We start from the raw sequence: 27,981 nt of genomic DNA on the forward strand, positions 1-27,981 counted from the left end.
CTATAATCTTTTCTTTTTTTTCCTTTCAGTACCAAAGTCCAACATCTTGTAAAACCAACATCTGCTCATGCCATGTGAGAAGCTGCTGGTTGAGCATGTGCTCTATGGAAAGTATCCATCTAGAAAACCACCATGTTCACATGCTTGGTCCATCATCATCATCACAATAAAAATATAGCTCAATACTCTGGATGGTGGACATACCACAACATATTTCTTAAGGCAATAATGGTTAGACAACATACAAATAGTTTGAATATACGACAGTGTTCACAAAAGGTACGTAATATAGGTTCTATACAATATATTCAACATAGAAACCCAGAAAATAAACATCTACTTTTACACTACAAAAACTTTGACATAGCTTTAGCTGGTACATCTAGCTGGTACAAAGGTTACCATGGATACATTGTAGTTAAGTGCTGATTGGGTGGGATAAACTTTGGCCTTGTCCTGTGGCTGACTTAAGTTGCAGTCTGTTTATCAATGTGTGTGTGTGGTCGGGTAGCACTTGAGTAATATGTCTGTCAAGTAGGATTTTGTGTGTGTGTATAAAACAGATTATGAGCTTGAAAGAAAGAATGGATAATGAATGGATGGATGGATGAAAAACTGGGTGGACTCATCACAACGAGGCTTACTGTCACCATCTCAATTTTTTTTCTTAAACAGCTAGCAAAAGTTCATGACAACACCAAAACTACTTCACAGGACCTTCATTTATTGATCCACCAATACAGAATATATAGAATACAAGCGTTTTCTTTTTCAGGCTAGAAATCTCTCAAAGGCACAGGGTATCAGTTAGTTGGCCAAATTAATTAGAAATGACATTTAAAAAAGTAAAATACGGCATTCACAAATAGCTGTAAATCACATCCAAGCGCCAACAAAATTTTATGATGCAGTATCATTCCAGATGCTACTATTAGATTTAAAAAATGTATATTTCATACAGTGTGATTAATTAAAGTCCAGCTCCCCTGCATAGCCATTGCTTTAAAGGCAATGTAGGTGATACTTTTGAGTTTAGAGTACAATGAAGAACACTGGAGACTTTTCATCTCTCCGCAAAAATCAGGTCAGTGGTTAAGGCAGGGCAGGAGTGAGTCGAGAATGTACTGTATATATTGTTGAGTTTAGGCTGGACAAGAATGGCTATTGACATCTAGCCAATGAACAGAGAGTGGAAGGCACAGGGAAGGATTGTAAATGATTAGGTGAAGGCCAAAAGAAAAAAAAAAATGGCAGCACAAAAGTACAACATACAAAATTGGCAAGGGGCTCTCCCACTTTCTCACATGCTTGCACACGCACCAGGCAACCACACACCTAACATCAAACATCGTCTGTTCGCAAATCTGAAGTTGATGACAGAATGGGATGACATGATGTTAAACTTAAAGCAACGGCGGATGTGAAGTGGTGTGTGTTAATTATATAGATGATTGACTAAGGTGTGTGCAAATTTAAAGTTGTCCTGGGCTGCTTTGTGGGCGGTTCCATAGACGACTCGTCATCGACCGCACTCAGAGAGCTGGACTGCAGCACGAGATCTCCACTCTCTTCTTCGCTCTCCTCTTCCTCATCCTCTTCTTCTTCTTCTGACGGAGAAAGGCAGTGACATGACAATTAAGCATTCTGATTGCAGATGCTAGAGCAAAACTTAAAACTAAATATATTTGTGGAGAACCATGCTGAATTTACCTTTCTCCAGGTCTGGAGAGGTTCGGCTCTTGACAGTGCTGGCAAACTGCAACACAGAGTAAGGATTTGACATTTATAAACATAAAGCGTGTATCATCAGATGCGGGCTGCAATATGTGAGCGACTATGTGCAGGCACATACTTCTCCCATGACTGCAATGGGTGTCTCTCCTTTAGCCTGGGCCACCCTGTGCTCTATCAAGTAGTACATATACTCATCATACAGCAGGCGGATCAGGTGAAAGGAGCCGAAACTGGCAGCACTGCGCAGAGTCAGGTCCCGGATTACCATAGAACTGGTGAGAAATCAGAGGAGATATACAAAATGTATCTTAAATCTTACATCTTTATCTAACAAGAAGCCAAATATCTTATGTGCCGATCTTTACACATCATGTTTTTTTTCTTTTTCCGCTCACCTATAGAAGGACCAGTTGAGCAGGAAGACCTTGGCAGCCTTTGGTAGGGCAACAGGGTTGTGCTCGTAGGGCTTTAGGACCTGGGAGACAACACTATCCAGCCAGGTAGCCCACTGCTCCAGGGAGTTTTGCTGCTGCAGAGTCATTTTAAAGTCTTGCTCCAGCCTCTGGACCACACGGTCTTCACACTGACACACCCAGGATGCCTGCTCCTGTGGGAGACACAGGTTGACAGTGTAAGGGTTCGGTTTCATTTCACTTTAACATCAACACAGGAAAGTAATAGATGGAATGGGGAAAGGAGGGAGACAGTAGTACTGACAGACCTGTACATTAGTGAAATCAACTCGGTTGAGGTCAGAGAGCATCTGGTTGATCTGGGCTGAGTTCTGAAGGACAGCGCGTGCAGCCTGGGCCAGGTGGTTTAAGCTGGTGTAGCGACGCAGGGTCTGGGAGAAAGAGCCTACACACACCACCTAAAGAAAGGGAGAGGGAAAGTACGAATACTAAGAAGTCAGGAAGTAGGCACAATATGGCCCAATCCAGACTTGCGATTTAAGTGCATCTCAGATTTTCCAATCTCAATAGGACATCGCTGAAAACCTGTAAATGCACATCAAGACCAAATATATAGTGAGATCCCATCGCACAGGTAGGTTACGTTTGGAGGTGGTCAGGGTCATGATCATTTCTAAGGTTGTCTTTCTCATCTACTCCACTATTCGGAAGGTCAGCAGTTCGTTTCCCGGCTCTTGCTGTGCTCCTGATGTAACATTGGTGTGTGAATGTGTGAATGTGTGCATGTGTGCATGTGTTAGAAAAGCACTTTATGTTTAGAAAAAAGCACTTTGTGAATGTGGCTTGTGGTGTAAAGCACTTTGAGCTGTGGCTACAAAAGCACTATATAAATGCAGTCAATTTACCATCTATCTGTATGGTGAGACATGAATGTGTATATTTTTCTCTTTAGTCACAGTTTATGGTAGTTATGGAAGTGGGAGGTCACTCGACACACATTTGACATAAATTCTCATTCCAGGTCCAACTGCTTAAACTGGATCGAGACATCATCTGGATGGATTTGAGAAAGTGTTGACAACTGGCCATGTACAGACATGAAATACAAAAATGTAAAAGAAAGGAAGCAGAGCTCTTTCTTGATATCTAGTGTATCATGCATTAGCATACAATTACCTTTATGCGAACCATCTCTTCTGGTATGTTCATCATGGCACCTGTCAACCAATTCTCCAGACTCTTTGCAAAGTTACGGATGGCCTGAGTTAAGGCACCTGATGCAGGTGAGGTAGTGATGTAGAAAGGAGAAAGAGAGAGAGTAGGTTTACATTTACGTTGACCTAAAGGTGTGCAGTAGAGGAGAAACCCCCTGATCTTGCCCTGAGGTTGAAGAGCAAACTGGAATGCTGTAAATCTATCTATCAGCATTGATTGTCTCACTGAACAGTTTTGTTCACATTGCTCTTTGAAGCCTTAATAACTCACTAGGGATGGGTCTCAGTACATCAGGGATGAGGATCTCCACCAGAGTCTGGTACAGCAGGTTGTCACACTCTCTCGTCCAGCGCAACACTGGCTCAAACTTACACAGCACAACCAGGCACGATTTGGGCAGACGCTTCTCAGACTCATTGTGCCTGGAGGAGTGCGAGAGTGTTGTTACAGAGGTAGAGACAGACCATTCATAGTCAGTTATAGCTGTGTCTTATTTCTTTCATCATGTTGTTTGAGTGTGTTTGTGATAATTACAGGTTGAGTGACTCTGTGTCATTGCTCTGGCTGAACCTCCAGAAGGATTTCCACAGTGTCTCCACAAGAGTGAACTGAAGGTTGACCATCACATCCAGAATGGCCTGTGAGGATCACACACACAAAAACACCAAGGTCGTTAAAGCTTCTTTACAATTACGGCGTCATGTTTTCTCAATATTTTCCCCAGAAACAATTTTCACAGGGAGCTTTATGTCTTTTTAGTTATTGAAACATTTATGTGCTACACAACAAATTCACCTCAACTTTTGACATCAGACTACTGGCTGTAATTGAAGCTGTGTTTTAATAAGGATGCAAACATGAAAATAAGGAATATTATGGTCAGTGTATCAGTGTGTAACCTTTCCATGTCCACAGCAGCCTACCTCACAGTGTTCTCTGTAGAGAGTCTGAAAGGCCTTGAGGTGTTCTAAAAGGATTCCATCAGGCAGGGTTCGATCTTGCAGATCAATGTCCACAAAGTCTGGCAGCGGCCTTGATGCCTCTACACAAGATTCAGCACCGGCAAAAAGAGAAACAGAGAGAACATGGAGATGAAAGAGTAAAGTCTTTAGTTTCACGTTAGACAAAATATTTATCACCAATCATTCCAGTGTTACCACAATTTTATAATTATTACCAATAGTGCAACAGGAAATTAAGGCCGGGTTATATCAACGTATTCATTTCTTTTAAATAAAATCGGACAACAAGAGACCGTCTATTGCTAGAAAACAATGGTTCATATCATGCAGTGTTGAGTGCAGCTGTTCCTCACCCAGAAATTGCTGATACTGTTGCACCTGGGCTGAGATATCACAGAGTGCCGCCTGCTGTTGACCTGTCCCACCTGATGTCCCATTGGTGATCCCCTGTGCCTTCTGAACTGGCTTTATCCTATTGGATAGTTTACCCAGCATTCAGTGAGACAGAGAGAAAGAGTCACAGGAAAGATACAGATACAGGATATGTTGTAATTGGAGCATGTGAAAAAAACAGGCAATGATAAAATCATGAGCAAAGCAACATCTTGCTGTTTATAAATGAGATGTACTTATAATGTGTATGGGTGGTTGGTTAATGCAACCAAGATGCATTGAGAATACAATGCAGTGCAACTCAGGCACAGATTTAAAGAAATAAACTCACAGGTGAGGCATTTTTAGGTGATGATATACACTAATATAATTCAAACTATATTTACAAGATCTCAAGAGTAATGCTGGAATTACAAATTTCACAAAAGTACAAGTGCCTGGATACCTGTTTTTCTGTGAGAAAGGCTGCTGCCTCATCGCCATGTGCTGTTGTTCATCCATCAGTCGGAGCAGCGGGGAACCAGATTTGATCCTCAGGCCATAGTAGTGGTACTTAGAATTCCCTCTGAAACAAAAAAGTTATTACAATGATGTAAGATACTCCTCTAGCAACATCAATGCATGTGTGTGTGTGTGTGTGTGTGTGTGTGTGTGTGTGTGTGTGTGTGTGTGTGTGTGCGGTGTGTGTGTGTGTGTGTGTGTATATGTGTGTACCTGGTCCCTAATCTTCGTGTACGCAGACCCATGAAGACAGACCTGATGAGTTTGCCGAAAGACGCAGCATTGACAGGTTCTAGTTTCTGCTCCTGGCAGTGCAGCAGGTAGTGGTAGTAGAGGGTGCAGCGAGGTAAACTCACCCCCTCCGCCCCTTCATAGTTATCACACAGCCACTGCACCTAGGGAAACGGTTGGTCACAATATTTAATTTTCTGAACATTCATGTCATAGATTATGAATAAGCACATTTTTCACCTTCACAACTTCAGTACTCACAGTAGCAGGTGGGGCACGAGAGTTAGGGCTAGAGTAACTCTGTCCTCCTCCTCCTCCACCTGCCGCTCCTCCTCCCCCTAACACATAACCTCCCTGAATGACGTAGCCCGCTCCACCCGCAGCAGCTGCTCCGCTATTGGCTCCCCCAGTTGCCACAGAAACTGACTGCGAGGTCACAGATCCGGTGATGTCTGACTCAGAGCTGGGCGTAGCCTCGTAGTAGGTAGAAGAGGAGGTGGGAGGGGTCTGGGAGTAGAGGGGCGAATCGGAGAAAGGGTAGTTGCTCGATCGACTGGACAAGAAAAGACACGTACATGCACACAGAAACATATAAATGTACAATACATGCAGTTGTAATACCACGAAATTTGCAAGATGTGTGATTGCTTGTGTTAGTGAGTGATCGTGTCTAAGAGATATGCAACAAGCAGCCAAAGCAGTTTGCTCTCTACTCACATGGTGGATGTGGTGAAAGTTGCATCTCCCGCTCCATCCACATACTGCACCTGGCCAGAGTACACATGCTCCACCTGGACACAAGCAAAGAGGAGTCTTAAAGGAGCTTTCAGTCATTTCCGGGATTTCAGTGAAGGGCAGCACAGCAGGATGCAAAGACAATATTAGTATCTTTTCATATCAAACAGTTGTCTATTTACACATTCAGCAAACACGGAGCCACAGTAGCGTTTCTCATTTGGAGTTGTGTTTATGTCCACTGGAATAATCACTCTCTCTTAGCTCTGTTTTTGGTCTCCACCAACTCCTGAGGGAAATACCTGGCTCTTTAGCTGCTAATTGCTACACAATGTCCCAGCTGCTCTCTAAATTTGTCTCTTTTGTTCTCAGTGGGCAGTGAGCTGTCAGTTTTGTTTTTGCTGTAAACAGGTGCCTACTGCAGCTGGAAACAACACATAACTAGTTCAAGGGGGGTTCTGTTCAGAGGAAGGGCCGAGCAGCCACAATTTCTGAAACTGGTTTCACAGCTCCCCATCATTATTGTAATACATCAATGGAAGCCAAATTGTTGACTGAATTTCTTAGTAGGCATGATAGTTTAAAGATGGATATTAACAAACACAACTACAGAAATAAAGAAGTAACAGGCTGTTTTCTGCCAGTGAGGATCAATACAAATGGTATGGCATGACCAATGGCCAGCACAGTATAGTGTTCAGGTAAGCCATAGTAAGAATGTGAGATGTAAGAGTATGTTACAGAGGTGGAGAAACATGCAAAGCTTAGCAAAGGGCTTTCTCTCCATCAACCCTCTCTTGTACTTGCTGTAAAGGGTTCCACTTCACAAAACCATTAGTAATGAACACATGATGACATTACCCCTACACTTAAATTTAATGTATTTATCATCTATTCTCTTACATGGTAAGATAAAATGTCTTGTGTATGTCTGTTTACCTCCTGGTTAATGAGCACAGACTGTATATTGTTGATGTGGCCTGTCTGAATCCTCTTGGCTGCCTGCGACACCGCCTGCAACACTGACCTCTGCTGGTGAGTAAAGTCACAGTGTCAAATAAACTTTATCAGCAGTCAACCCTCTGTTTGTAACCTGCTCCTTCGTGGTCAAATGACAAATTCATGGGGTTTGTAAATGTATGTGCGTCTTACCTGTGGGGTCGTCTGCACTGGTTGGACCACCTGAGTAGGAACACCGGGGGCAGGCGGGCTGGAGTCTGACAGACTGTCATTGGAGTGGACAGAACCCTCTAGGGATGGCACATGGAGGGTGAGGGAGAGAAGTTTCATCAGATTATCAAATAAAACTGACTTACTAAAACTAAAAAAACAAGCCACCATCACCACAAGTTCAGTACTCACGACATACTGCTTCCAAATCGTAATAACAGCCACCGCAGAACATCCTGCAACTAAGTTTCTTTTTTTTGCTTGACTGAGGAGAGACTGATACTGAGGAAAGAGAAGAGTGTGTCTCTCCTTTCATCCTTATATGTTGCATGCAGAAGGACAGCCTTGGACAGCTAATCTCCCCAGATGGAGAGAGAAATCCCTCCATCTTGTAAACATGCAGATCAGATGAGAGAGGGAAATGAGAGATACACGAGGGATGAAGGATAGAGGGAGAAAACAGTGGATGGAGGGTTGGCAGAGGAGAGGATAATATTCACTTTTTTATACCTTTCAGGTGAGAAACAAGTGCCCTGCACTGTCTACTGTGCTGCTCTACCTAAGTTAACTGCTGTAAACATACCCGTAGTTACATTTGACCCAAGTCATAGCAGAACCAGCACAACTCCGCACAACACACACATTCAATTTAACTTTGTATTATGATCACTAATGAAAAATAAGATTCAGTCGCTCCTCAGATATTTTTACATTTTGGCTTCCTTTTATACTTTTTATATAAGCAACTTTTTTGTAAATTTAGTAAATTAGATTTTACTAGAGATAACATAATGTCCCACAGGCTGGTTAAATATCTAACTACTTACCTCTGTCTGGTGGCTACATTTATACCTCAATGCCACTGAATTTCTGGATTAAGAGGGGAAGTCTAATAAGGCTACTGATTGAACAAAATAATGAATGTGACATTATTCTGTGCAATCCCTTCTGCTCCACAACTTTGTTTAGTTTAACCAGGTTTATCCAGACCTGACAAATGCGTGGGGCATGTATCTTTTTTCATTTTATATTTTGAACGCTAAAATTAAACAAATAAGTATTATACTATACTTTTTATACTTATATACTATTATTTCTACCAGTTTAACAGGTAAAACTCTAGTTCTTTAAAGGAATCCCTGCTACAAAATTGGTTTTAATCGTTATTACCAACATTAAGTCCTAGCTGCACAAAAACGAGCACAAAAACATTTTTGTCCTGTTTATATGTTACATAATACTTTCTGTTCCATTCTGTGTTCTTCAACAGAGGCGGGCTGTTACAATGTCTAAACCTCGTGAATAGCACAACACAATATACTGCATCACTGGTTTAATAGAAATGCTAACATACATAATTTCAGCCAGCTATCAAAAATGTGAATAGATAAAAACAGAAGAGCACACAAGCTTAAGTGTATCCTCTCTCATGAAGCAGTTATTCGGCTAACTTAGTAGTCCTGCACCATGAGAATGAGACAGGCCTCGGGCCTGTGACTCTCTCACTCTGGGTGAGAGTGCATAGTGTTATTTGATACTGGCAGGCAAAAAGATCTACGAATAGACAGCCCTAAAATAAATATACAGATATACTCCAGTGTTGGGGTCGATTCTCTCACATTTCCACTAGTTAACACCCTATTTTAAAATACCAACTGGTTTCCCTACTATTGAGCTTTTTTTTTTTTACTTCAGGATACATTTCAAAAAAAGCAATGGCCTTAATTCATTTTAACTAATATCTGCAAAGGGCTGAAAGCCTTGTAAGCACACATTACATTAGGAACCATAGATACAGCCTCATCTAATTTTCTGTAATGCAAATTTCAAACTTAAAGCTAAGCTGATGTTATATAATAATAACAAAATTAACAGTGTTGTTAAAATTAAAACATCTCTCTAGAATAGCAAAAGCAGCAGAGTAAAAGACAAGTCAGGTTCCATCCATCAGCCATCCACGCTCCCACGTTTGGGACTATGCAGCCTAGCAACCAAATCCATCAGCTTATTTTGTCCACATAATGTATGCACCACCCAACCGGACAATCAAAATATATCAGTGGTTTTTCAATACTGACTCAATTTAGATCTGTGCTGGTCTTCATTTTAGCCGTCTAATCAGGGACTATTTTAAAGATGACATGCAGTTCATTAGGGCAGAAAACCTGTAACCTGGGATTATTACCAACAAACAATGAACTAACTAAACATCATCCTCATCAACAATAACTATTCAGATTGTTGTAAACAAATGCAGTCAAATAATTCTTAAAATGTCTGTGGATATTACTGGAACATGTTTTAGAGCCAACTTGGGCTATAGCTATTAATGATGGATTTCTTTTTAGAAATCCTGTTGATTATTATTAAAATGTTGATGAACAAGTGAAATCTAGGCTTGGGATAAAGATATGACGAAAATTTTGATTATTGATTTGTTAAGTGAAGATGATTAAACGCGCAGTTATAAAATATAATGGATATTGTGAAAAATATCCATTGGAGTTACCAGAGGTCAAGGTGTTGTTGTCAAATTGCTATTCAAAAACACAAAAGATTTTCATCTTAAAATTTACACCACTTAAAAAAGCAGAAAATCCTCACACATGAGAACGATGAACCCTAAATACGTTTTTTCTTGACAAATTACTTAACCATTACTTAAATATTAAAATTATTTAAGATGAATTTTCTGTTCAATAACTAATGGATTAATTGCTTCAGCACTGTTTGATACTACTTCAACTTTTTTTTTTTTTTTTTTACAGCTAGTCACAAAAAAAACTGAAATTTTTGATCATGGCTGGCCCTGTAAACTAATGACAAGCACCTCTCATTATTTTAAAGATTTATGGGCAAATGTTTATATGCAACTCTCCTCTGCACTGATTTGTAACTACAATGCAAGACTCTGTGATGGACAAACTGCCAGTCTCCAACCAGGATCCAGCCTGTTGTTTATACCCTAGAAACAGACTTGTGGGACAAACTGAAGATTGCTCAGACTGCACAGCATACCATGCCCTCCTCCTGCCTATGTGAACGATCAAGTGTGTATTATCTATGTTTGCAAAGTGCTGTATGTATCATGTTGGTATGTGTCTCTCACCTGTCACAGTTACTATGATGTACTGAGGCGAGCCACTCTGACCATTACTCTTCTGGACCGTAGAGTGCTGGATTTCAGGGGTTACATAGTGCTGCGTGGGAGTGGTCAGAACCACTGCCTTCTGGCTCTGGGTGGGTGGCGCTTGAGAACAAAGTGCATCCTGTCCTGTTTTTGAGGCAGTGGTTGATTGGTTAGCTGTTGTAGCTGTTCCAGAGGTTGGTGGGATCTCCGACAGGAAGTGTGCTGTCTTTGCGGATGAGGGTGTGGTGGCTGCAGCTGTTGCTATGGTTACTGTGTTGGCCTGCTGAGGCTGAAGGTCCTCTGAGTATCCAGAAGTTGCCATAGCAACCAATGCTTTGAGGCACTAGTTCTGTGAATAAAAAGAGAGAGCAATCATTAGTGAAAAAGCTACAAATGTACATAGAAACACACTTTGTTGGCATCATTTCACCTCTCTATGTTTTGGCCAAATATAACTAGCGTGTGTGTGCTAACATGTGTCTATGCATGTGTTTGCTTGTGTGTGTGTGTGTGTGTGTGTGTGTGTGTGTGTGTGTGTGTGTGTGTGTCTGTCTGTGTAACATAAACCAGAAGAGGAAGTAAGGCTTTTGTGTGAGACTAAGCAGTAGTCTAGAGCCTTTCCTGTTTGGTCCAGTATGAAAACAGTGCAAATTTAAGAACGATTAATAGAGCAATCACTTAAATTAGAAAAACAAGGTTTATTCACCGTTACCGTGGTGTTTCAAGTTACATTAAATAACTAACTAAAAATTATAAAATATGTAACCATGGACAGTTCCAGATATTACTATCATATTAATTATTGGGTCCACTGTCACTCAGAACTTCAGGCCATCCCACTGGGAGACAAGCCACTCCTGCGTAAACCAACACGGCAAACAAGACAATCAGATGATCATCCGGCACACTGTGTTCACGGGAGTGACTTGCCGAATCCAATGTCAGACCAAAAACTTTTTCAAAGTCACAAAAACATTATGAAACATTCTGAATTTATGTCCATGTGTTTATAACTCATAGATTATTTAGTTGAGTGAGCAGTTCCATGTGCTTTCCTGTACCTAAGGTTTCTGGATTGATTGCTTGAAAAGTGAGCTGAGAAAACGAGAGTGATAGCTTCCCCAGCTAACAGCTCACGTTGACTTGTGACGTTAAAGCGAGTTAGCTAGATGTTAGCTACTCCTATCGGTTAGTCAATAAATATATGACCACGCCATCAATCACGTCTCACTCTAATTTCAACGGTAATCGAAACTGTAAGAAATACCCTGAACATTATGCCAAATTAGCTTTAAAAAAAAAAAAGTACGGCAGGCACTACAACACACCCGCCATCTTGTGCTCTTATCAAAGGTCTGACATCGCCATAACAACGGTCTGCGTTTGGAAAGAAGCTAGCAACCACTTTCATCACCGACACTCTCGACCAATTTCACGTTAACGCTGATGACAGTACAAACAAGCACACGTATAAATTATACAGAAAATGAAATGATAAATCGGAGATATTTTACTTCTTCACCTCTAGATTAATCCAGTATTAGTCCCTTTTAGTCGTTAAAGTTTTTTTCCTTAGATTTAGGTTGTTGTTGTTGACTCCCGTTGCTTGGTTCTTGTCGCCAGGACTACCGTGACTATGGCGCCTTGCCTTCACCGGGGCAACTGTTGCTACCCTCTCGTCATCGCTCCGCCCTACACTAAATGCGGATTGGCTGACTTGGTAGGTGGTCGTAGCGTCATTAAAATGACTGCTCGTTGATTGGAAGACAGTCCCTGTCTGTCACTTTCGCCAGAGCCCAACGTCAAATTACCACTTCTAATGTGACTTTTTCGATTGCACAGAATGTCAAGCAGATAGATGGAAAATAGTGAATGTCAATTGATTCATTTCAAAGAAAATATTCATACTGTCGCATATATCAAACCCCCTCTATATGCTCTATACGCATATTTAAATAATAAATATTGTAAAACATTCACAAATTCACAACTGATTTGTGTCAGTGCAGTATCACCAGCTGTCCTCATAAACCTATCTGCAGTGTTCATGTATATGTGTGTGTGTTGCTTGTAGTGAACACCAAGGCACAGCACCCAGCAATCCTTGGGGTGAATGGATTGTGATCTCCATCCAATGCCTGCCAGAGCAGATACCAAGACGGAGATTGTGTTGGTGACACACAGCACAACCCAACTGATGTAAGGGACAGAAAGGCCATCAAAAGGTCACAGGTGATTAGATAGCCAAGAGCTTGGCTTACATCACCTGTGGCATCATTCGCTACTTAATCACAATTTTTCTTTTTCTCTATGTTCATTGTTGCCCCTAAAGGTCTCCACTTTTATCTCTGGGCATGACGAAGAGTGCAGGTGAGTTGAGGTCCTTCTCTGAGATGCTGAGGCCTATATAAGCTGTTCAGACACAGACACAAACCACACCGACACCTCAAGCAATTTCCAGCCTTTGAGACCCCTTCAGCATCTTTTAACTCTCACCATGTGGAAGGCAGCACTTTTGACCCTCAGCTTGTTGGTGGTACTCGTCGACAGGGTTCGCTCCAATGATGGCCATCCCTCTTTCTATGGGGTGAAACTGTGTGGAAGAGAATTCATACGAGCTGTCATCTTTACCTGTGGTGGTTCTCGCTGGAGGAGAAGCATAGGAGACTCAGGTAATACTGTGTATGAGAGACTTTGTCCCATGTTTTCCAAGAGCCAAAATGTAATATTAAGAGATTCACCCCTCTTTTTTTATCAGCTCTTATTGGGGAAGAAGCGTTTGACCCATGGGTCAAAAATCCCATCCCTCAACTTACCAGTGAGCAGGATCCTGTGGAGTCCAAAGCATGGAAAGATCAAGCGCTGGATGTGGCATCTCTGGCTGCTGGATTCAGCCGCTTAGCTCGCTCCCCAATCTCAGAGGAGGTGCTCGAGGCTCTACGGAGTGCAGATAGAAAAGGACGGGATGTTGTGGTTGGACTGTCCAACGCCTGCTGCAAGTGGGGATGTAGCAAGAGTGAAATAAGCTCTCTGTGCTGAACCTAGTTTTTTAGTTATGAATCTTGTGCTGTCACCACTGCAGAGCTCTACTCTTTTCCTATTTCTAACTTTTCCTATTACATCCAACTGACTGTCCATGTGTTGACTATTGATACAGGAATGTGAATGTGTACACAAGTTTTTTTCTGTGATTATCAGATTAATATATATGTTTAATAAAGCTTTGTGTAAGTGTTGCGAAAGTCTTTCTTGGTCTTGCAAAAGATACTATATTACATTTCATACTCACACTTCCACTTTTCCAAAACCTTGTTTTAGAAACATAGTTTTGAGAAGGATTTCAAAATGAAGGAAGTGGTGGTAACTTTGACTACACAGTGTCCTGATGTTCTCTGAATTACATCTGGTTTCTGTGAATCTACAGAGGCATGTATAGATACCATATATGAGCAGATTTATGAAGAACTGACATCCAGTGCAATAAACCTACAACATGCTATCTGTCAGGCTTATGATGTTGGGGTTGTGTTGTTTATTTCAAGGTGTTCATGGCATTATACTCGATTTCCACCCAAAGTTGAAATATACGGGCATGTTAAGACAATGCCATCAAATCTGGACTGAACAAACTTCACAGTCGTGGTATTTGTTGGTGTTCATGTTATTGTATCCACGCCCTGCATCAGTTCATACAGATCAAATGTACAGTAGTTTGATGCTGCAGGAATTTGAAGCTGACACCATCTGGCGGCCAGAAAACAACACAAAACAATGCACATATCCTGCTTGTTCACAGAATTAGATGTATGGTATGCATTTATATAAATTAACACAGTTTCCGCCAACAGTATACACTGACACGTACTGTATATGGACTGTATAATAATGGCGATATTAAAAGTTGTTTGTCTCTTTACACAGTAGCCTTGCCCGACAGTCTGTCCAGTACGGAAGCCGAACATGATCAAACTGATCACCCGGCTTGATTGCAAGGCATGCAATCTCTGTCACATACCAACTAGCATAGCAACCACACAGATCTACTGAGATCAGAAGTTTGTATTAGGATACACAGATTGAAGTCATATTTTACTTAATGTTAGTTGTTACAGCGTAGCTGCACTATTGTCTATAGAAATATAGATCTACCACATCGGAGTGACCAGGTAAAACCTTTCGCGGCACTTTCAAGATGATGCTAGCTAACATGCTACTGGTAGCTATGGGTTGATGTGCGACTGCTCTGTTATGAATATTAATGCGCTCCATTTGCGTCGTGTTTGTTGCTTTAATTACAAACACAACTTTGACGGCGCAACGCGTTGCCTGGTTGTTAACGTAAGACATCGTTTTGTAGCTGTTTTCTGTGTGGATCTGGTGCGTGTTAAGAATCATAGCGACGCTAAGCTAGCTTGCTAGTTGAATGAGCCAGACATTTGCGCTTGTGCCGCCTGGGCCTCGTGAAAAAGGCTGATCAGGTCGCGGTGGATAGTTGCTGTGGCTGCTTTATTCATGCAGCTTTAACTTACTAAAAGACGACTGCGTAGCGTTATCTTTAGGTTTCATGTAGCCAGAAACGGAAAATGTTCATAATCAGGATTGATTACAGTAATGTTTTGTATACACGGTAGCGTGTATACAAATATTTATAATGAATGTATTTTGACTAAAATTAAGATTCACGTTGCCAGCTGTGAAGTTAACAGTTAGGTGGCTAGTATTTGACAAGTTGTTGTTATTAGTAACGGCAGCATGCTGTATGTTGGCATCATCTGTAATCGACTGCGTAGTTTACGTTACTTCTACGTGATTTGATTGGTAACGCACTGACTGCTGAGGTTACAGGCGGGGCTCTCAGCGTGGAGGCGCCGATGTGTTGTACATGCTTCATAAACAGGTTATGTGTGTGTACATGTCTTGTAGGATGGAGTGGCAGCCAGATGAACAGGGTCTGCAGCAAGTGCTTCAGCTACTCAAGGACTCCCAGTCCCCAGACACAGCAACACAGAGAGCTGTGCAAGAAGTATCCTTACATCTGTCAGTATGTGTGTGTGTGTGAGAGGGTGAGAGAATAAGATATTTTACTTCCTCTATGAGACCTTGTGTCTTAGTGAATGAAGATGAAAACTGACTGTGTGTCATGTGCAGCTTGCAGCAAGTGAACCGGTGTGATTGATTGTGATTGCATATTAATCCACACTGTTAAACAGGAACACAAGATATTTGTGCATTTACTATGTGTGTGAATGGTTGAACTCCTTAACAGAGCCTGCAGAAACTGGAACAACTTAATCAGTTTCCAGATTTCAACAACTATCTCATCTTTGTCCTCACAAGCCTCAAATCTGAGGGTATGTATATGCAGGTCAAAAATGAGCCACAGAGCGGGATTGTAATTTACTGAATAAACTCCCTAACTTTGGTTGTTCTCAGTAAATATTTCTGTGTCTCACGTCCTCCTTCCCATTAAAAATCATTTGACACCAACTCTCTGCTGCCTTTCTTCTCAAGATGAACCCACTCGCTCTCTGAGCGGTCTGATACTGAAGAACAATGTTAAGGCTCACTACCAGAACTTCCCTCCCAATGTGGCTGACTTCATCAAACGAGAATGCCTCAACAACATCGGAGACCCTTCGCCGCTCATAAGAGCTACAATTGGTGGGTGTTAGAGTTGGAAAGGGAAAATGGACAAAGAAAAAAACTAGTGTTTGCTGCATTTTCTAGCCAGTGAGTCAGACTACTATGTAGGTGGTTGAGTTTTTGCAGGTAATGTGGCTGTATGTGGTAGCAATGTGATGATGAGTTAAGTTATTACTTACTCCTGAGTTTTAAATCCTCATAATCTTTTTATTCTTTATCATGAAGGTATCCTGATCACGACCATAGCCTCTAAAGGAGAGCTACAGACCTGGCCGGAACTGTTGCCTCAGCTCTGTAATCTGCTCAACTCAGAGGACTACAACACCTGCGAAGTCAGGCCCACATACCAACACTTTATTGTGATAATCAGATTAATGTCTGTTTCTTTTCGTCTTTTAACACACTCTATGATTTTCTCTGATTTTCAGGGTTCTTTTGGAGCACTGCAGAAAATCTGTGAGGACTCATCTGAGCTGTTGGATAGTGATGCTCTGAACAGACCTCTCAACATTATGATCCCCAAATTCCTCCAATTTTTCAAACACTGCAGCCCCAAGATCAGGTCAGTAGAACACTACCTTTGCTGGCTGACTGTCTCTACTAGCAATTAGTCTTTCCTCCTCAGCACACACCACTAGAATCTCCCTGTTGAAATCATCAGTCTGTCTTTTCCTCAGGTCCCATGCTATAGCATGTGTGAACCAGTTCATCATTGGTCGAGCTCAGGCTCTGATGGATAACATAGACACGTTCATTGAGGTGAGTACTTGAAGATTTTGTCAAACATACTCATAAAGGTTTTGATCATTTTCCATCCTGTCATCATGTGAAAACAAGAGTTAGTCAGTTTTTTCCAGTACCTCTCCCTGGACTTGCTTCTAGCTGCTTTCAGACTGATTATGTAATAAAAAATAAACAAGATTTATGTTTAGTTTAAAAGGAAAGAAATTGTTAACAGCAACATGCTGCTAAGCCATCATTTCATTTCACTGATGGTGCAGAAGGAGAGCAGTCATATAATTTTGGCATCTGACCAGCTTTTAGCTGTTTATTTCCAGAGCTTTCAACTGCATCTTGCAGTCTTCCTCAGTGGATGGAGTTGGTCCAGTTTTCACTTGAAAACTTTGGATCTTGGGATTTTTTTTTTGTCAAACAAAAGTAATGTAGCTAATGCAGTTCACAAACGCAGGGTGGGAGTGGCAGGTGGGGTGGGCAGTAGTTACCACCTCTGTTAACCCTTGTCTCCTGTTCAAGTAATTTAAAACACAATGTAAATATGTACTGTGAACGTGGCAAAGCACAACACAATATAGTGCATGTTTGGAAGTTGGTAACATTTTCTCCCCTGCCCTTCCCTCTTCTCTGCCACCCATCCCCTCCCATCCTCTGTCCTTCTCTCCTTGTCCCCTTCCTATCCAGAGTCTGTTTGCACTGGCTGGTGACGAGGACAGTGAGGTGCGGAAGAACGTGTGCAGGGCTCTTGTCATGCTGCTGGAAGTCCGCATTGACCGGCTCATCCCACACATGCACAGCATCATCCAGGTGAGGGCGTGACTGGATCCAACACACCACCTTAAACAGACAACATTTGGCTTTACCTTCCTCCTCCTCCTCCACCTCCACCTCATCATCACCTCTTGTTGTTTTTCACCAGTACATGTTGCAGCGCACCCAAGACCCAGATGAGAATGTTGCTCTGGAGGCCTGTGAGTTCTGGCTGACTCTGGCTGAACAGCCCATCTGCAAAGAGGCCCTCTCTGGCCACTTGGTCCAGTAAGTGCTCACATGCCAATGAGGCTGAGTTAAGGTAATGACAAGATGATGATCTCATTAATAATGTGATTGTCTGTCTCTGTTTCAGACTGATTCCTATCTTGGTGAATGGAATGAAATACTCCGAGATTGACATCATCCTTCTAAAGGTTAGCCACCCCTGGACAAAACAAATGTACCCAGCTTCATATAAATACAAACACATCAACATTCTGCTTTTTCTTCTTGTCTCTTGCTGTTCACCTCTGTCCATTCTACATTCACCTCTCTCTCTGTTGTCTTACAGGGCGACGTTGAAGAGGATGAGACGATTCCAGACAGTGAGCAAGATATCAAACCTCGCTTTCATAAGTCCCGCACCGTCACACTGCAGCACGAAGGAGGGGAGGGCGAGGAGGGGGAGGACATCGATGAAGATGAGGACGATGATGATGATACACTGTCTGACTGGAACTTACGTAAGTTACAGACATGCAGCTGTAGAATTCCTCTGTTGATCATGTGGCAGCTCTTACTCTAAAGTTACCTTCTAACCACATTTGAGCAAGGACTTAATGTTATAGCTCTTTTGTCAACAATAACATTCTACTTCTACCAAAATTTTTCACAGATTATATATATGTGTGTGTGTGTGTGTGTGTGTGTGTGTGGGGATATATCTTATGTTTTTTTACTTCACATGTACACACACTAACAAAGATAATGGGTACAGTTGCATACTTGTTGCAGCTCATTTTAAAAAAAGGTATTAATCAGAACTTTTTTTTCACTATCTCTGGTACCCACTATTTGTCTGACTGTGTTTGTAGTTGCATTCTTTTATGCCATTCCAGAGTTACCTAATGCTTATGGTGATGTGGTATAATATCCTTTCTAGGGAAGTGTTCGGCTGCGGCTCTGGATGTTCTCGCCAACGTGTTTCGTGAGGAGTTGCTGCCCCATCTCCTTCCCCTGCTCAAAGGCCTGCTTTTCCACCCTGACTGGGTCATCAAGGAGTCTGGCATCCTGGTGCTGGGGGCCATCGCTGAGGGTAAGACTCGCTATTAGATACAGAAGTTAAAGGGTATATTTAAAAAGAAAAAACAAAAAAAGATGATTTTTTTGAGATTATTAAGTTTAGATGTTTCACTGAGAGGTTACATGTCAAGATAAGTAGTGAGTTTCTGAAACTTCAGATGCGTCTTGATATTTCTATTGCCGGAAAGCTTGGCTTTATAAAACCTTTTTGTCCTCACAGGCTGTATGCAAGGCATGGTACCTTACTTGCCAGAGCTCATCCCCCACCTTATTCAGTGTTTGTGTGACAAGAAGGCCCTGGTCCGCTCCATTGCCTGCTGGACTCTCAGCCGCTACGCCCACTGGGTGGTCAGCCAGCCCCCTGACGCCCATCTCAAACCCCTCATGACCGAGCTACTCAAACGCATTCTTGATGGCAATAAGAGGGTGCAGGAAGCGGCATGCAGGTACAGCTCTTACTTTGTCCATATGTTCAGATCTCCTGTGTTCTCTCATTTTACGCTCATATATTCTCTTTAACCATCTCATCTTTCCTAAAGTGCATTCGCCACCCTGGAGGAGGAGGCGTGTACAGAGCTGGTGCCTTATCTGAGCTTCATCCTGGACACACTGGTTTTTGCTTTTGGGAAGTATCAGCACAAGAACCTGCTCATTCTTTATGATGCCATAGGAACTCTGGCGGACTCTGTGGGACACCATCTCAACCAGCCTGTGAGCCCCCCCCCAAAAAAAAAACACATCTGTACCCAGCCTTGTTTTGTGTGTAATTTATTGACAGGCCCAACTCACACACTTGTGTTTTTAGGAGTACATACAGAAGCTGATGCCTCCACTGATAGCCAAGTGGAATGAGCTGAAGGATGAAGACAAAGATCTCTTCCCTCTGCTTGAGTGTCTGTCGTCTGTTGCCACGGCGCTGCAGAGTGGCTTCCTCCCCTATTGCGAGCCCGTCTACCAGCGCTGCGTCACCCTGGTCCAGAAGACTCTGGCTCAAGCCATGGTGAGTCACACACACACACACACACACACACACACACTCACTTACTCACACGTGGGCTTGTATTCTGCAAAGGCAATTCATGTTCTTGCTGCTTTACACTTTATCCCATCATCCCACTTCTGACCTTTTACCTTCTCCTCTGTTTGTGTGTCTCAGATGTACAGTCAGCAGCCAGACCAGTACGAGGCACCCGACAAGGATTTCATGATCGTGGCTCTGGATCTTCTCAGTGGCTTGGCTGAGGGACTTGGAGGCCACGTGGACACGCTTGTGGCTCGCAGTAACATCATGACCCTGCTTTTCCAGTGCATGCAGGTGAGGAGAGCCTGTGTGTGTGTCCAACTTGATCTTAAATTTATAATCCCTTGTGTTTGTAATGTTCTGATTTTATTTTGGCAACAGATGTTGTATTTACATTTTGTAATTACCTCTTTGTATAAAAGTTTTCATTGTAAGTGACAGGGTCCACCACTCCTGTGCTGGATTCAAATTGCCTACGCACATACATTGGATTCAGATGAAACAATGTAATGTTACTTCCTTGAAGGAAGCCTCCCTGTGCAGTTATAACACTCTTGTTGTAGTCACTTATATTGAAGTAGCCACAGAAAATGAAATTCTTTATGTCTGCTGATGGTGTGTCTTTACATTTCTCTTTGTCTCTCTGTCTCTTTTGTCCCAGGATACGATGCCTGAAGTAAGGCAGAGTTCATTTGCTCTACTGGGTGACTTGACCAAGGCTTGCTTCCCTCATGTCAAACCGTGTATTGGTAATTATCTTGTTGTGTCCCTCAGTTATACACACACTTACACAGTACAGACACAACATCCCACCATCCTCCATTTTTGTGTCTCTAATGTGATGGTAACATGTTTGTGTGTGCAGCTGAATTCATGCCAATCCTTGGGACAAATCTGAACCCAGAGTTCATCTCTGTCTGCAACAATGCCACCTGGGCTATAGGAGAGATCTGTATGCAGATGGGTGAGTTGCAGCGAATCTATTTTTATGTGATGCTGTTAAGTGCTTGTGCAGTTGAATATGAGATGCTGTGTCTCACTTGAATTTTTCTGCTCTGTCAGGTGTGGAGATGCAGCCGTACATCGCTATGGTTCTGAACCAGCTGGTTGAGATTATTAATCGACCCAACACCCCCAAGACCCTGCTGGAGAACACTGGTATGTGAATACACTGATATTTTTATACTTGTTTTTCAAATGGAAGTAGACAAATTTTAAAGTTAGAACCAGACTGCATTACAGTCAATAGGGGATTTAATGGTTCACATGGTAGAAGGGAGTGCAGTTATTGTCACAGTACTGCACACACACTCTTCTAACAGCAGCCCTGAGTCATTCTCTTTCCTCTTTCAGCAATCACCATTGGTCGACTGGGCTACGTGTGCCCTCAGGAAGTCGCTCCCATGCTGCCGCAGTTTATCCGACCTTGGTGAGAGACTGTTTAAACTCCGGTTCTGTGTCTCTCATTCCTCGCACTATAGCGTCCTTGTGATGTCGTCATTTAATTTGCAACATCTGCACATACATTTTCAGCATTGGCAGTTTCCATATATCACACACTCTGCAGACACATGCTCTCTCCCTCTTATCCACTGTGCTCTTAACACATCACATGATATCCATTCTCTCTCTCCTTCTCCCCCTTTCCATTCTGTGTGTACTTATTTTAGCTTCTCCTTACATGCGAGACTCGTTTGTGGCATTTCTTCCTCCTTGCTTTCTTTAAGTGCTCACATTGCTGCAGAACACAATCACAGCATTACAATAACTGCAATATTGACATTCTCTAAATTAATTCCTGAAATGATTGGAATCAGCAATTAGTGAGATTGAAACACTGAAGTCTGTGATTTTCCTCATCCCTCAAAAAATGACAAATATCCTTTAACACAGAAGGATAATGGCAGTTTGGCTGTTGCCATTTTAATTAACTTTTAGAAATTAGTTTTAGTTCTCTTGTTTTCATGTTGTATAATTTCCAAATGTTCTCTTGTAGACAAGATAAGGGAGTGACAGCAGGAGGTTTAACAGCTTCTGATTGGTTTATTAACGTGTGGCAGGTGTACGTCTCTGCGGAACATCCGAGACAACGAGGAGAAAGACTCGGCCTTCCGCGGGATTTGCATGATGATTGGTGTGAACCCAGGTGGTGTGGTACAGGTGAGACACCCACGGATGTTTTAGGACTTGATCGGGAGACGTTTTACTTTTCAAACCTTCTCACCTTTTCCTCTGTGTTTGTTCAGGACTTCATCTTCTTCTGTGATGCTGTGGCCTCCTGGGTCAATCCTAAAGATGATCTGAGAGACATGTTCTACAAGGTGAGGGTCCGGGTCCAGGTCCAGGTCCAGGTCATATTGAGGAGCGGGATCTTGTGTTTGCGTAACTAGTCCCATCCAAAGACTGATTTTAACTTACCATGAAATCATCACACTCCCCTGCTGTGTGAGTCACTGTGCAGTGTGCTGTGTAGAGACCTCAGGCAGAGCAGAGCGTGTTCATCTTAGTTTAGAGCAGTGAAACTCAGCAAGGCAGACACTTCTCTTGTTCTCTAGAGACATTAGGCACACACACTCCCCCTCAGGAGCTCACCACATGAAGGCCAAAATGCTCTGCCTAAAAAATTTTGAGTCAAATTCACTCTCATAAATACTACAGCCTCGAGAGGCAAAACATTAACATCAGCTCAGTGAACTCTGAAATTCATCACTGTGTCGGGCTTCATTATAAACTCACTGCCAGCTTTAAACTGGGTCGCACTTCACAATCCAGAAATGCATGTATTTACAGTAACAGAGAATTTATGTAATATTCCTGTTGGGATATTTAACCAGTGTGTTGACAGTATAGTGAATCCATAGTAGGCGAAATGAACCTGGTGCTAATATCTTTTCTGTATCACTGCCATTTTACTATTTCTAAACAAAGCAAAACATACTGCTGTGGTTTGCCACAGAAGGTCACCAGTGCTAGTTCCCTCATAAGCCCAGAAACCACCCAGTGCTCCTGTGCTGGGATTACAGATCCTGGCCACAGATCTTCTGGGTGTCATTCAATTTGTTGGAGTTTCATTAAACTCTAATTTATTAAAGCTACACTAGTAAGTATTTTTAGGATGGGTCAAATGACTGTGTGTGATGTGAAACATGTCGCTCATAGTGACAAAAACACAAAGAGAGTAAATGTTGGACTTGTATTTGGAAGTTCACAAGAAATATGGTGACAAATCAATACTAAGAGAGAAATATGGAACATGTAGGTACAATATAAACTGAATTTATAAATGTATTGAAACTAGATTTTGACACAGGCACGTCTACAAGAGACGGACACCAAAGTAGCTATTAATGTAGGACCTGCCTTAGTTGAGATTGTACTTCTGTGGTCAAAATTTAATATCAAAGTTGCAGTTACTCAAATTAACAAAAGCTTTGCTCAGATGGTATTTCAGCCTTGTTGGAGTCAAACAATCAAATGTAGGACTTTGTTGCTTTTATGAGGCCTCAGGAACAGTTGAGGAGGCCGTACAGTAGTCGAAGAAAAAATGATCAACGCCTCTAACTGTAAAAGTGTAAAGTATGTGGCTCAACTGTTTAAGAAGTTGAATACTTTATATATATATTTTTTGTCTTTTTCTGTCCCTCTCCACAGATCCTGCACGGCTTTAAGGAGCAGGTTGGGGAGGAGAACTGGCAGCAGTTCTCAGAGCAGTTCCCCCCACTGCTAAAGGAGAGACTGGCAGCCTGTTACGGTGTTTAGATTCTCTACACCCACCCAAGAGGTAACCCCACGCACACTATTATTTAAAGTCAAAGCAAAGTCATATGGAGGATTATACTTAAGTTAACGTTTTTGTGTCTGCTCTCCCTTTTATCCGTCCTCCTAGGTGAGCCAGCAGGAGGAGGGTGAATGGGAAACTCATCCATCTGTGTATTGCACTGCCCTGATCTGGGGGGAGGGAGAGGGACGCTATTGGCCGCTCCCCCTGACGGACGGCCCCCACGCCCTATGTGTTTGTCCATAGAGGGAGGGTGGGCGGGTGGGAGGGAGGGACAGGGGGACACCTCTAGATTAACTAGGCAGGGACCCGACACAGAAAAACTAACTGGTAGGGACAGATAGAGAGGGACAGAGAGAAGGACATGGAGGAGAGATGGAGGGATAGACAAGTTGAGAAAGAGGGATGCAGGGAAAGAGACCAGCACAGAGAAAGTTCAGGGAAAGAGAGGGAGGGAACTCAATAACAAGGCAGGGAAAAAAGAGCTACAGAACAGTCTGTTACTTGGCTAAGAAGACAGGGACAGTGGAGATTTTAATGGGATTCTTAAACTTAAGAGTAACCAATAGCTTGACCGACAGACAGACCAACGTACACAGACTCACACACATACACTTGCACATGCTGTACATGCAGTACATGGAACTGACTGTGGGTGGCACTATTATTTAGACTTTTTGAGACCTACTACATGTAGTTAGGGACAGACAGGTGTCTAAACTGTTCATTTTCTGGGTGATATCTTTCTTTTCCGGGGAATAGGATTCAATATGAATTACTTCATCTGTAGTCACTGAATTCTACTTATCTGTTAGATAATCTCGCTATCCGCATCTATGTTTCCTACCTTCATTTTGACCAGAGTGCTGCTTCACAGAGCTATCCATCTATCAGACATATTCCTGTCACATTTTCTACCTGAGCAAAGAGAGGAAAAAAAAAAAAAAAAGAGCAAGTGTCTTTCCTTGTGGCTTCACAGAAACCATTCCTCTAGGAAGGGAGGATTAGGGCTAACACATTTGTTTTCTCACCAGAGGGGAGGAAATTGTAGAAAGAAAAATCACATCTTTAGTCGTCTCTGAGGTTTTGTGTGTGTGTGTGTGTGTGTGTGTGTGTGTGTGTGTGTGTGTGTGTGTGTGTGTGTGTGTGTGGCTCGTGTGTGTGTGTGTGCGCGTGTGTGTATGTGTGGGTGTGCGCGTGTGTGTGCGTGTGCGCGCGTGTGTGTGCATGTGCGGTTTGTAAATCCTTACTTTGGCATTCTGTGTTAACAGTGTGTGAAATATGTATTGTTTTTGATATGGTACCGAGCTAAAAACTTGACTCCCACCGCAATGTCCTTGGCACCTGTTAACTGTGACCAAGTGTTTGTGTATGTGCGTGTGTGTATGTATGGGTATGTGTAAGAGTGAGTGTGTATGTGTTTATGTCTACATACGTACTGAATATCCATTTGATGCCATATTGATATCTTAAGTAAAACAGTGATTGGCAATGTCATTGTGATCTTTATAATGTTTTAAAACTGGTCCATATTCTTTTTTTTTTTTTTTTTTCTTTTTTTTGCTGCTACTGATAATTTTTGTTTCTATAGTGGACTTAAATTCGCACAATTAACGCAAGAAATTTTGAATTAATGCTATTTTCAGTGACTGTTGAGTTGTTTTTTGCACTTTTTATTTTATTTTACCATTTCTTTTTTGTATGGACTTTTTTTTAACTTCGCCCATATGATATGTCTTGACCCTAATGTCAGTGTTTGTCATACTGTGTTGCACTGTGAAATTAAGTGTCTTTGACTGGCAAAAATATCCCAATACTAAATGGCAAATAAAAACAACTTTGTGAAACTGCGACTAATCCGCACTTTTACAATGACTAACCATGCCATATTACTGAGGTGTGTGTGTGTGTGTGTGTGTCTGTGTGTACATGTATGCGTGTGTGTGTGTGAGATATTGCATGAGTATGCGCGCATGAGTACCTCCTCTGCCTATGAGCATGTTTTGGATAGTTAGATGGCGTTTATATGACATGTGCACATTGCACCGGTGCAAAGTAATTTTTTTGTTTGAAAGGATATGTAGCCTGCCTTAGCCTACTTTTGTGTGCATGCTCTGTGTCTGTGTTTCCACTCTGTGTGTGCGAATGTGTGTGCGCAATGGCGTATGTTTGACGTATATTCCAGAGTAATATGATCACCCTTTACACACCAACACACCACCTCAATTCAGAATGAGAGGGGAGCACAGTATGCTAAAAGAATAAGAGCTAGGACACTGCCAAAGAGCAAAAGCCACTGAAATTTAACCACAGACAATAAATAGAGACAAGCTGCTATTTCAATATTCAATAAGTGATGAAGTACAGGCTTTGTAGGGCTTTTTAGATTAATCATGGAATATGAGTTGACTAAAGAATTGACTACAGGGATCTATATTTTTTCACTCTTCTCCAGCATGTAGACATTTGGAAACAGACAAACATTGGCACTTGATTTGACCTAGACTGTGACCACTGAGATAATCAGACCAATCATTTCACACGTCAAATACAAAGACAATCTGAAACCCAGTCCAGTTCTATTTCCACAGTATCTTAGTTCACAGCTTGTATGAGGAAATGTTTTCGGTTGCTCGTTAATTTTAGTGCTTTATTTTTTATTCGTGTAACAGATGTTTTTGGTTTCATGATTAAGGTTCTTTTTTTCTATCTGAAAGGTCAGTGTACATTTTCTTTGGATGATGCTGTTGTAGTCTGCTTCAGTGACAGATTCATGAATGCAGTGAGTTTGAAGGAAAGGAGGGTCGCGGAGGGTTTTTGAATAGGTGTTAAAATAGATGGGAACAAAGGAGGAATGAAAAGAGATGGAGGAGGAATAATTTTTTTCTAAATTCTGTTTATATAATAAAGAGCATGATATTGTTGCAATTTGGCAGAACGACATTGGTACTTTTTGTTTTTTCTGTGAATTAAATTCACCAGTCGTGACCCCTTTTTTTGAAGGTGGGAATGGAAATAAAATGCTTTTATTATATGATCTATAGTTTATGTGTGTAAAATCTCTCAAACATCCAGCTGGATTGTGGATTCTTGAAATAAATCATGTCATGCATGCTGAAGGCTGGGTGCTTGAGTTGCCAGTCTGATGTCTTTTGTCAGAAGATGACGGGATGAGGTGTAATGTACCTTTAAAAAGAATAGCCATCCTCATGGTTAATACGTCTAATAATAAGACTAATTGAACGTAGAGTTACATTCAGCCTCTAGGATGTTTCCTGTTTCTGTGTATGTCAACATGTAAAAATCCCACAAAATACACACTTAACACAATAATCGAGCTACGCTGAGATTAGTCACTGTAAATCTCTGCACGTGCGCAGCAGCAACTGATTCACCAACTCCATCCTCATTCTGAAATATAACTCTTGTGTTTCCTCCCAAAACTGAGCAGCCGCCTCCAGCTGTTTCTCTTATATCCAGCCATGAGATATCACTGGACATATGACTGAACTCAGAACGTGGCCGGATCACCTGGAACCACTACCACAGGAACTCTGGACCGACAAATTAGCTGTGTGTGTGTGTGTGTGTGTGTGTGTGTGTGTGTGTGTGTGTGTGTGTGTGTGTGTGTGTGTGTGTGTGTGAGAGAGAGAAGTAGAAGAAGCAAACTCTGCGGTGCTGCTGTGTGTCTGTCTGTCTGCAGATAAAAGTATTGTATGATATGCAAAACTCTTAATGCAAAGAGCCAAACAGACATTTAAACACACACTGCCAATTCACATGCAAATCACATGCTCAGTCCTGAGAATACACTCACCTCGTTTTAGCACAAATTCAACTCTTATTACTAAACATACAGATCACTGATTGATCAATGCAAGATGACTTTGCAGCATAACTGCTAATTACTTCACCAAATGGATAGAAGTGGTGGAAAGAAAAATCAATAGAAAAAAAAGCAAATTGTTTTCTTTTGATTGCTGTGAAGACAATAACATTTTAAGATTTCTGCACGCTGAATTTCTGTTGGAGCCAAAGTAATTGTATAATGCAACATTCTTTATGAGGTTTGTGTGTTTCTGAGAAAGAAATCTCTCTTTGAGTCAACTCTTAGTCTCTGAGGCCACATAAACAATGTCAATAAGCTGTGGGTCTGTCACAAATCTCATTCATTTTCAGCACCATAATTACAGGCCTCTCTTACAATGGAGATAATCTTTTTGTCCCTACCTTTATATTACTTGTTTACCCTGAAGCTTTGGGTG

The 27,981-nt window shown here is 41.8% G+C and overlaps 3 protein-coding genes across 9 annotated transcripts; 2 read left to right on the plus strand and 1 right to left on the minus strand.

Moving 5' to 3' along the window:
* Positions 1-704: 704 nt before the first annotated feature.
* Positions 705-13,372, minus strand: rfx1 (regulatory factor X1). 6 transcript variants are annotated; one of them, XM_022755746.1, is made up of 19 exons: positions 13,301-13,372; positions 12,981-13,077; positions 10,464-10,833; positions 7,337-7,434; positions 7,124-7,216; positions 6,167-6,240; positions 5,711-6,002; positions 5,432-5,613; positions 5,163-5,282; positions 4,678-4,796; positions 4,286-4,404; positions 3,897-4,000; positions 3,633-3,784; positions 3,324-3,421; positions 2,456-2,605; positions 2,130-2,341; positions 1,853-2,006; positions 1,711-1,756; positions 705-1,607 (listed from the first exon to the last, which is right to left on the minus strand). In XM_022755746.1, the coding sequence occupies exons 3-19, from the start codon at positions 10,804-10,806 to the stop codon at positions 1,456-1,458; spliced, it is 2,508 nt and encodes an 835-aa protein (XP_022611467.1). In that variant the 5' UTR covers positions 10,807-10,833; positions 12,981-13,077; positions 13,301-13,372; the 3' UTR covers positions 705-1,455. The 6 variants fall into 6 exon arrangements, with proteins under 6 accessions (XP_022611467.1, XP_022611469.1, XP_022611470.1 ...); XM_022755748.1 differs by lacking the exons at positions 12,981-13,077; positions 13,301-13,372 and adding an exon at positions 12,007-12,113 and having other exon boundaries at positions 7,124-7,213; XM_022755749.1 differs by lacking the exons at positions 12,981-13,077; positions 13,301-13,372 and adding an exon at positions 12,007-12,113 and having other exon boundaries at positions 705-1,604.
* rln3 (relaxin 3) lies at positions 12,982-13,523 on the plus strand. Its single transcript, XM_022755752.1, has 2 exons — positions 12,982-13,156; positions 13,243-13,523. Exons 1-2 carry the CDS (start codon positions 12,982-12,984, stop codon positions 13,521-13,523), a joined length of 456 nt encoding a protein of 151 aa, XP_022611473.1.
* A 948-nt stretch (positions 13,524-14,471) lies between these two features.
* LOC111229265 (transportin-2) lies at positions 14,472-27,237 on the plus strand. Of its 2 annotated transcripts, none has more exons than XM_022755520.1 (24): positions 14,472-14,650; positions 15,408-15,507; positions 15,760-15,835; positions 15,996-16,145; positions 16,353-16,459; positions 16,556-16,689; positions 16,805-16,886; positions 17,547-17,669; positions 17,782-17,900; positions 17,989-18,049; positions 18,187-18,358; positions 18,778-18,930; positions 19,138-19,363; positions 19,457-19,628; positions 19,723-19,917; positions 20,074-20,232; positions 20,600-20,687; positions 20,804-20,902; positions 21,001-21,096; positions 21,292-21,367; positions 21,999-22,098; positions 22,185-22,259; positions 23,590-23,719; positions 27,168-27,237. In XM_022755520.1, exons 2-23 carry the CDS (start codon positions 15,409-15,411, stop codon positions 23,695-23,697), a joined length of 2,670 nt encoding a protein of 889 aa, XP_022611241.1. In that variant the 5' UTR covers positions 14,472-14,650; position 15,408; the 3' UTR covers positions 23,698-23,719; positions 27,168-27,237. The 2 variants fall into 2 exon arrangements, with proteins under 2 accessions (XP_022611241.1, XP_022611240.1); XM_022755519.1 differs by lacking the exon at positions 27,168-27,237 and adding an exon at positions 23,825-23,952.
* The last annotated feature ends 744 nt before the right edge of the window (positions 27,238-27,981 follow it).

Source organism: Seriola dumerili, unplaced genomic scaffold (assembly GCF_002260705.1).
Source record: "Seriola dumerili isolate Sdu_G_001 unplaced genomic scaffold, Sdu_1.0 BDQW01000230.1, whole genome shotgun sequence".
Taxonomy (NCBI): domain Eukaryota; kingdom Metazoa; phylum Chordata; class Actinopteri; order Carangiformes; family Carangidae; genus Seriola; species Seriola dumerili.